This window comes from Vigna radiata, chromosome 8 (assembly GCF_000741045.1).
Source record: "Vigna radiata var. radiata cultivar VC1973A chromosome 8, Vradiata_ver6, whole genome shotgun sequence".
NCBI lineage: Eukaryota > Viridiplantae > Streptophyta > Magnoliopsida > Fabales > Fabaceae > Vigna > Vigna radiata.
In genome coordinates, this window is record NC_028358.1 from 15,120,522 (window position 1) to 15,129,980 (window position 9,459).

Consider the following 9,459-nt stretch of genomic DNA (forward strand, 5'->3'; position numbering starts at 1 on the left):
ATCCGTATATAACATCCGTATATAATTACATACGGAAAAATCCGTATGTAACTTATGATTTTATAAAAAAAAAATTAATTAATTTCATATCTACACTTAATAACTAAGAGTTATATATAACTGATAAAAGTCAAACACAATTGTGTGAAAAATAATATCATAATTTTTATTAAAATGTATATATGCAGCAATAATATATACACAAACTATATATATATATATATATATATATATATATATATATATATATATATAGAGAGAGAGAGAGAGAGAGAAGAATAACTTCAAATAACTAACATAATTAAAATGTATAGTTAAAAGTGTAATATATATTTATACAAAGTATCAAAGTTCTATTATTCTCTTAAGTTTCCTCCCTTCCTTGCTGCATTAAGCCTCATGTTTATCTTGCTTTCTCAGCCTCTCGAACGGATGCACACCAAAACTCTCACGAAAACTCCTTTCTTCTTTGTTGTTTTCTCTTCCCTGTGTTAGCATCATAAAATAGTATTATATATATAAAATGTTGCTCATTACATTACATAACATAATCAAGCATAAAACCAAAACACAATAGCGTCCATGACCCATTATATATATTCCTACCTGATTAATTGATGTTTTCTCAGCCAACTTGCATTAATAATCTCGTAAGTTCATATAGTCATCTAAGCTTCATAATCACATCTGAATTGCACTCAAACATACTGCACTCAAACATACTGCAGAGAATTACAACTAAGATATTCATACCAAAATACCACCTACTTCACAGTTAATTGTTAACCAAGACAACCAACCTACAATATAAAACATACATTCCTATTCACATTCAAACAGTGAAGAAAAATAACACAAACATAAGCATACTAACCCCTCATATACCCACATGACAGCATCCAATACTTCTAATTAAGCTCAACAGGTTTAGGGTTATGGTAGCAACAACACAAGGCCAACTTCAAGGGTCAATTTAATCAATATTGAACACAATGCAAGCTAGGGAAGCACCACAAAATATTAAAATTTTCTTATAGTGACTATCAGTATAAATTATTATTTACTTTTTGCTAGTAATGCATTATATCCTGTTACCTCATACGAGAAAATAAATTTTCAAATTAAGGATTTATAGGTCACAATTTTATAATATAGTAATGCGTGATATAGTAGCAAAAATAGCAAAAATTTATAAAGTAGTTAAAGTTATTAACATCAGAATCAAATTAATATTTATCAGAGGAGCAAATTGTCATTTTAATATTCATTAAAATAAAAATTGCAAGAGTTTATTAACACCAGAACCCCATTCATTTATCCTTCTATTAGACCAAAAATAAATACAATCATACCATATCCAATTATAACAGATATACAATCATACTAACCTCGTTTCACAATTGAAAAGTTGGTAAGACTATTGAAGTGTTTCAAAAGGAAACTCAATAAAAATTTAGCACTTGTAGCAATAGTTGCCTCATGAACAACTCTATCAATCTCATCAGTCGTCACAATCTACCTACTTAGAATCAAAAAGGGCGTATATAAACTACAATTTTGAACTATTAATAGGCTGTCAAGTTCACATTTAATTAAGCATAGTGAAATTCTAGAAAGATACAAATGCTACGATTGGGACAAAGAAGAAGTAGGGGCTAAGAACATAAGATTATCAGATATAGACCATTCTAAACTAATTCTAAAGCAACTTTACGGACTCATAGTATGATCAATCTCACATGTTCAAAATATCGAAAACAGATCTCATAACATAATGTGTAGCAGTTCTTCAAAAACATTAAACAATGTTCATCACTCCAATTGTGGCAAATCCACTGAAAGTATCAATGATATTAAAATCATTAGCATAAACAAGTAGAACACGATTCAGATATCATATAAGATAGTAACAACTCATTAACTCTCATAAAAGAAACCCTTTAAAGTAGGTAAGAATTAAGATATTGAAAGGGATTCAAGTTTTATCACTCACCTTCATAAAAATAGTGTCGGCTTTTGGAACACTAACAAAAATGTCAGTGTGAAATTTGATGTCAGGAAACTGCTACAGAAAAATAGCAATGTGAAATTTGATGTCAGGAAACCATTGCTAAATCAAAATGGGGCATCTTCGATGACATGGGGTAAATCAAAATTAATACCCTTGATATTGGGATACTTTTGAGACTATCATGTTTATTATAGCTCCAGTTCCACCACCAACATCAACTAGAGAAATATGTTGACAAAGAAATGGACATTTTTGAACTTTTTGAAGGATTGTGTTGAATTCATTGATTGAAGCAGAGTGTTGTCTCTTTTAAAAACGAGAAGATAAAATATCAGTTGGTAAATTAGTAAATTCCTAAAAGTTGGTGAAATTCGTGAGTTAATGCAAGAAGGAAAAGAAGCCTCTGAGCATAAATGCATCTGTAGAATTTGGTGAGTATGTATAATGGGAGGCGAATAAAATTTCAATGAGGATGAGTTTTCCACGAAGGCTTGAAAAAGGGGCATCTACACTTTACCTAATATGTCACTATTAGAGGGAAACTTTAAACTAATCACATAAGAGTCAGCATTTGTAGTTGCACCAAAGTACTATTACTATCATATAGAAATATATAGATACTTACTAAAAATAGTTTATGTTCAGTTTTTCTGACAAGCTTAGCAGTCTTGGCTTTCCCATCGAGCCTGGGCCTCGTAGAACTTTGCTTCTGGTTAGTATTATATGGCTGACTTAGGAAATGTTTCATTTCCCATTGAGACAAGAGGAGAACGAACTAATTTGTAACTCCCAGGAAATGTTTAAGTTGAACTTGGAACATGTCACCAAACAATCATTTAAAAAATCAAAGTGATATTTCTACCTGGTATGAATAAAATGGTTATTTCTAATCGAGATAGAAATGCAAATTTGACTTGAGAAACCAGCATCTCCCCTGCATCCATTACAAATAAAATAGATATTATAAACTAATATATAATCACAATTGCTTATTGAGAAACCATCGTTTGAAAGAACTGAAGTTAGTACTTTTAGTTCATTTTTCATAATAGATTAAGAACGCCTTTGACCCTAAATAACTCTTTACTTAAAAAGTTGTCATATACGTTATCTTGGAAAATAAATCTAAAATGTATTAGGTTTTTCATTATTAGATATCTATAATATATAAGTAACCCCTCTTAAATCCTTTTCACATAATCTTGAATTCAAAACAGCACACGATGACTAGTTCATTATTAGATGTCCAATAGAGTATGGGCTAGAGCAATGCGTAACATAAATAAAACAAATAAAGCAATGTGAAGCCTGAAAAATTGCAGCATGGACATTTATATCTTTCTAATACCAGAGTTCATTCAGAAAACCTTTTTAATACCAGAGTTCATTCAAAAATGCTTTGAAATGGTTGGATCCATTACTCCATCATTAAGAAGGGAAGGAATAAGTCCATCACCGTCTTTCACATTTCGGAAGCTCTATTCATCAAATCAACTACATTTTGAAGAACAAGGGAATCTATTCGGTGAACCCCACAACAGACCATTCTGCATCAATCTCAACAAAGAAAAAAGGGATTTTTGGATTTCAGGATTTAGGTATTTAGGGAACGAGCAAAAAAGGTTTGAACGAAGAAATTTACCGATTGAACGAATAACACTCCCAAGTGAGCATGATGTCCAACAAGGTGAGTGAACGTGAGAAGAATGGACGAACTTCTTCTCTTTGAGTGAGCGTGAACGAGAAGAACGGTTAGTGTGAGACATTCTTCTTCTCTACCAGTGACCGTGAGCGAGTGTGAGGGAGAAAACTTTAGCCAGTGAGCACGAGACTTCGACGCTACCATTCCAGCCATCTCCACGTGAGTCTGAGAATGAGTTAGGGTTCAAGGGGAGAGCCAACAAGTAGGCATGACTGGTGGAGCGGTCTCCAATCCCGTCAACCTTGTAGTAGAGCATGGGGTGGAGGTTAGGGTTTGAGGAGAGGGTAACGCGAAAGAGGCGTTAGGGTTTTAATGGAGGCTAGAGAAGAAGGGCCGAAGAACAATGGCTTAATGAGAAGGAAAAATAATAGCTTGAGAGGGAAGAAGAGGGACTCGATGAAAGCGACAAACAAGAGCTGAAGAGGTAAGAAGAGGGGTTGGATGAGATGGAAGAAGAGAGGCTCGATGAGAGGAGAAAAGGACTCCAGTAGAAATTTGCAGTACTGAATCTGTCTGATGAGTTTTGTATTAGGTTTAATTTTTTAATTTTTTTTATTATTTAATGTGTATATAAGAGAGAATCCATTTATCCTTGGCAAAACTCTCGTCAAAATATGTAAACTTACATACAAATTTTACATATGGAAAATCCGTATATAATTTTTTTTATTATATACGGAAAATTCGTATATAACTCATCCGTATATAAAATCCGTATATAATGGAATTTTTATCTACGAATCAAAATCCGTATATAATAATCCGTATATAAATGCCATTTTTCTTGTAGTGATAACAATACAATTGTACATTGTTTGGGAATGAGGACCAACAACTTCCAGTGAAACCTATCATGAATCATAAATAGTTAGTAAATTGTTAAGTAAACTTTAATGAACTTTTACATAAAACAACACATACCCATCAATGTATGGCACAAGGTATACGTCTTTTGTTTGACTAAGCCATCCATGTTTGCAAATAATGTTGTTTGCTTTCAAGTGTGTTACCAGAACGTCGAATGGTCTGAGGTTCAACAAATCCGTACATGGCAGATCGACCTTAGTCTACAATGAATGTGCCCATGTACCTATAACAACAAATTTAAGTTGTTAAAAACTAGTAATCTAAATAAAACTAATATGGAGACAAAATTAACTATCTTACATGCACCATAGTTGAATGATGAAAATATTATATTCAACATTGTGTCTCCCGTAATGATCTCTAATACATCACTGAATGTGATATATACTGGCAAATGGGCTGGGAGACCAAATACTGAAATCCTAGTATATTTGTATTGATCCTTTGTTGAACCTGGGTATTCTTGAAATTAGTTTTGCTAGAGGATCATCCTCCGCTTCAGCCATTATTTTCTAGAAGCATCTCCTTCAACAACTCCAACAACTCTGTGAAACTTTTATCGGTCCATTCGTTCCTTCCTTTTAAACTAAACAACTTCAAAGTTACAGAAAAACGTGTAAGGTTCGAGCAGCCTGGGTACAACGGTTGCTCTGAATCATTTATAAGAGAACCATAGATATTAGCTCTTCCAAAGTTATCTTCACGAACATCATGCATGATGTCCTCTATATGATCATTCATCCATGCTTCCACATAATTCGTTCCTCGTGACATGGTTGGCTGGACTAGTACTTTTCCATGCCGAGTCCAAACGATATAAGTTCTCATTATGCCGAACATGAATAGATGATCATGCAAATTTCCTAAGTCTTGCCATATTTGATTAAGGACAAAAATATCTCCTGTTCACAAACTTTGCATTTTGTTGAACATATTGTAAGAACACCAAAACACCCTTCTCATATTTTTCAGATATCACTACAAGAAAAATGCTAATTATATACGGATTTTTATATACGGATTTTATCCGTATATAATCCAAATATTATATATGGATTTTCCGTATGTAAGGGAGAAAGTTTTATATACGGATTATCCGTATGTAAGATCGGTATCTAATGGAGAGGATAAAATTATCTACTGATTTTAAATACAGATATTAAGTGTAGTTATAATTAAAAAATAAGATAGTTCAAATTCTCACTTTCGACTCTTCTCACTTCTGCCCCTTTCTCTTCTCACTCTCGAGCCCACCTTCTCGGTGATCTAAAGTAGTCTGCAACCACAATGGTCCGTGAGCCGACAGTCGTTGTCCTTCACTGAAACCGTAACCTCGCAGTCGTTTTCCCTCGTGTCACGGGAACCCTCTTTTTCCTTCTGCCGAACCACCATCCTCCCCCATTGGAACCGTAGTTGCTCTGGTTGTCCTCGTACTCGAACCCCGGTGAGTAGTCGAAGCTTTCATTCTTTTATTTTTTTTTCGTTTTCCTCTGGTTGTTGGTACATTGACATATTTTTGGTCGTTATTGTTTGGAGGTTTGAAATTGTGATTAAGGAAACCCTAGGTTGGTTTCGTCTACCTAGAAGATATAAGCTCGACCTGCCATGCTGTTGTACACCTGGTAAGTTTCAATTGTTTAGATTTAGGTTTCTCTTAAACCTTGAGTGTTATTGAATATGGGTGTTCAGGGAGGGGATGTGATGTTGATGGAGATGAGCTTTTGTGTTGAGTAGGTCGAAAAATGCATGAAACTGTGTTTACATAATTGATTTGAAGAGGAAATAGTGAAAACAACTTTTCTCACCCTTACTTCCAACTTTATCACTAAGTGGCCTTATAATTCCAAATGCGTAATTTGATTTTCACTTATACGCTCAATTTATTTTGACGTCTTATTCTGTACTTCTACGTTTGCTAATGGAATAAACAAGGTCTTAAAGTTTGGTTGCAATTTTTTCTTTTTTATTTGAACTTCTTAGTTCATAACTTAAACTTGTTTGTCGAGGGATTGTGTACTTGTATTCCAGTGTNATATATCTGNTAATGTTGTACTCTAATTCTGTTTTGGTTAGAAATACCAGCAGAGATTATATGTGNTGTCAGTTNCCACTGTGGCTGAATTCATTGCATATTCGTGATTGTAATTTGGATGTACTATGTGTTACAGGAGGCTCATCCAGAATCACATTTTCGAGTTCCTGCAATCGTGAATGCTCTAGAAGAAATGCANCTCTCTTCAAAGGTACTAAAAGCTATGGTGCTTTTGAAATTTTGCCCGTCATCTGTTTATGCCTTGGTCATATCTTCTTTTGAAAGATTTGATATCATGTAGATATTGGCATTTGAAAACTTAGTTGTATCTGATATTCAGAAAATAAACAAAGTGTCTTTTTCATTCAAATCGCTTTTGTTCAATGTGTGTTTGATACTTTGATTCAGTTTTTCTTCTAGTGTTTAGAGACTATTTTATAATCAGTTTCCAGAAACTAATTTTTAGATAGTAGGAATAAGGAAGAGGTTGATAAGTATTATAAGAAAGAAGACAAGTACGAGAAAACTGAGATAGGTGTTCGGCATAAGAGCTGAAAAAGAGGTATTAATTTTGAAAACAATTTTCAAAGTTTACTCTTAGCAAATGATTTTATTTTATTTTTTAAATTGAACACAGTTCCCAAGAGTAGGAAACAAACAAACACACACTAAACGAATGATTTTTCTTATTTTTTATTTCTTCTGGGTACAGAAGTAGGNTGCATTTTATCCTCAATAGTATATCACAATCTACTTACGTTAATTTGCAACATTTTCTATTTGATTGAAAGACAAATCAGCTTCTCGAGGGCCTAGGAAATCTGTGGCAGGATATTGTTAATTGTTTTTGATACTCCTACAGGTATTACTCAATCATAGACAATTATGCTGTGTTTTAGTAGCTTTTCTGTCATAATCATCTTTCTCAAAACCCTTCTTTCTTTTGTAAAAGGAACAACATAATATGAAACAATTTTAGTTAAAAACACTTGAAAATGAAACAGTGTTGGCAAAGAAGAGGACTAGTATAGAAGGAAACTTGCATAAGCAAGTTTGGATAGACACCATTCTATGTAATGTTTATCTTGTGACTGAAGTGCTTGAGTGACAGCAGATAAATGGAAGTCAACCATATCTGCACTGGACTGACTGAAAAGGTCTGTTAAGGGAGTGCTGTTAGTCAATCCAACAACCCCCATTTGCTTGCAATTTTAGCATTGAATTTTTCCTCATTTTTTGTTGTCCCAATGCCTATTGAAATTATCATGAACCGATTATATTCCTTAGGCTTGATAGCAAAGAAATCAGAGTTTAATGATTATATTCCAGAGGTGNTTATGCATATGTNTGAGAAATCAGAGAAAATGGAAAATAAAAGACTGGAACCATCTTAGTTTGACTTTTTCCTAAACTGACATCATATAGTATTCTTGATAAGTGAAAGACAATTATTTTTGTCTTATTATTTGACAATGTTTTCAGAAGCACCTCCTCCACGCAATGACCTTCTATAAGAACTTCTTCCCATACCTGGCGTAATTTTCAAAATCCACCATTGTGTGCCTTTGACTATCACCATTGTCTTTTTGAATTTTATCCTAAGTTTGAAACCATATTACCACAGTTCCAAGACAATGAAGGCCCAACTTAATTTCTTCCACAAAAACATAGAATCTTTCTTCCTATTCCATGCAAGTCATTGAGGTTGACAAAAAGCATATTAAATCGAAGTTTGTAACATGGATATATAAACTTTTCACATACTTTACCCGTTTTCCTAAGAAAAAAAGTTATTGTATTCTATCTGTATACTTCTTGACACTCTCACAAAACTAAGTTAGGTGCCTGGAAAGTTTTCAAGAACATGGATACTGATTTATGTATATTTTCTTACTTATTTTAAGTACAACAATGTTCTACAGATATAAATGAAAAAAATAAAAAGAGTGCATAAAGAATGTTCTACAGAAAATGACTAGGAAACATTATCAGTTGCTAATTTATTGCTACAAATTATCCATAAAAACTTCTCTTTCTCTCTCAGATTCTTTACTTTTTGTTTGTAGTTCAACGGTTGACCCTTAGTTGGAACAGAACTACCAACACTGCAACCAACTAACTCAACAACTAATTCTATAATGTTGATCTTAATTATGTTCTCTTAGTTAATCTGATACTTCTGCTACTTGTTTTTGTCAGTTTATTCTCTTATGAGAGTTCTTAATTAGTTCATCTATTCTATTGAAAATGGCCTGATTTCTGAATTTTGAATTCTTCTTTGCTTTGAACAGGTTGTTGATTATTCCTTGTGTTGGTATCTGATAAAGTTGCAGCATTAAACGATCTAGGTAATGTATTGAGTCTATTTCATTAAGAACATTGTTCTTGTATTCTTGCCATCAAAATTTTTGTTCATAGCAGAGGTATTATTTCCTTCTACAAATAGTTTTGTTCATAGCAGCTAATTCATTGTATGTCTCATCAAAGTTTGATTTTGACTGAGAAACTATGTAACCCTTTTATAAATGAAATCAATTTAGTGTGATTGATTCATCAAATAACATTACACATCCTTAATTAACCCGACTACATCAATAATATTGATATTTTATTAGGTGAAGTTGATGCACTAAAGAAGGCTCTTATAAAAAATTCAAAATAGTACCCTAGAACCTGAGCAAGAATATAGTAATCAAGTTCTTATAGAAGCTTAACAACCAGCTAGCTTACTTACCTCCCAGCAGGGTATCACATATCCATTGTCAAATGCTCAAAGAAGCAGATTAGCTTCAAATGGCATTTAGACTCATAATGAATAAGAAATTCAATGAAAAATCGAAGGCATAA

At 33.1% G+C, this 9,459-nt stretch overlaps 1 protein-coding gene and 1 long non-coding RNA gene across 35 annotated transcripts; one reads left to right on the plus strand and one right to left on the minus strand.

Annotated features, from left to right (window-relative positions):
- Positions 1 to 279: 279 nt before the first annotated feature.
- Positions 280 to 4,221, minus strand: LOC106769995 (isoflavone-7-O-methyltransferase 6-like). 34 transcript variants are annotated; one of them, XR_002669256.1, is made up of 7 exons: positions 3,654 to 4,221; positions 2,874 to 2,945; positions 2,637 to 2,742; positions 1,994 to 2,065; positions 1,740 to 1,835; positions 607 to 707; positions 280 to 486 (listed from the first exon to the last, which is right to left on the minus strand). XR_002669256.1 is itself a non-coding variant. In XM_022785249.1 (6 exons), the coding sequence occupies exons 1-6, from the start codon at positions 3,683 to 3,685 to the stop codon at positions 714 to 716; spliced, it is 357 nt and encodes a 118-aa protein (XP_022640970.1). In that variant the 5' UTR covers positions 3,686 to 4,221; the 3' UTR covers positions 507 to 713. The 34 variants fall into 34 exon arrangements, 8 of the variants coding, with proteins under 8 accessions (XP_022640969.1, XP_022640968.1, XP_022640970.1 ...); XR_002669278.1 differs by lacking the exon at positions 1,740 to 1,835 and adding an exon at positions 3,468 to 3,558 and having other exon boundaries at positions 1,994 to 2,317; positions 2,637 to 2,712; XR_002669277.1 differs by lacking the exon at positions 1,740 to 1,835 and adding an exon at positions 3,468 to 3,558 and having other exon boundaries at positions 1,994 to 2,317; positions 2,637 to 2,720.
- A 4,661-nt stretch (positions 4,222 to 8,882) lies between these two features.
- LOC106771810 lies at positions 8,883 to 9,257 on the plus strand. The gene is made up of 2 exons (XR_001376524.1): positions 8,883 to 8,960; positions 9,228 to 9,257. It is a non-coding gene; the product is annotated as an uncharacterized LOC106771810 (long non-coding RNA).
- Positions 9,258 to 9,459: the final 202 nt, after the last annotated feature.

What these genes read in the sequence shown, in the direction of transcription:
- LOC106769995 (XM_022785244.1), bottom strand. Translation starts at nt 3,685, where the DNA reads ATGCTCACTTGGGAGTGTTATTCGTTCAATCG. An exon ending in CTGAACATAAACTATTTTTA is followed by an intron (nt 2,318 to 2,636) that starts GTAAGTATCTAT and finishes CGTTTTTAAAAG; the next exon opens with AGACAACACTCTGCTTCAAT. An exon ending in AAAGTATCCCAATATCAAGG is followed by an intron (nt 2,063 to 2,162) that starts GTATTAATTTTG and finishes TTTCTGTAGCAG; the next exon opens with TTTCCTGACATCAAATTTCA.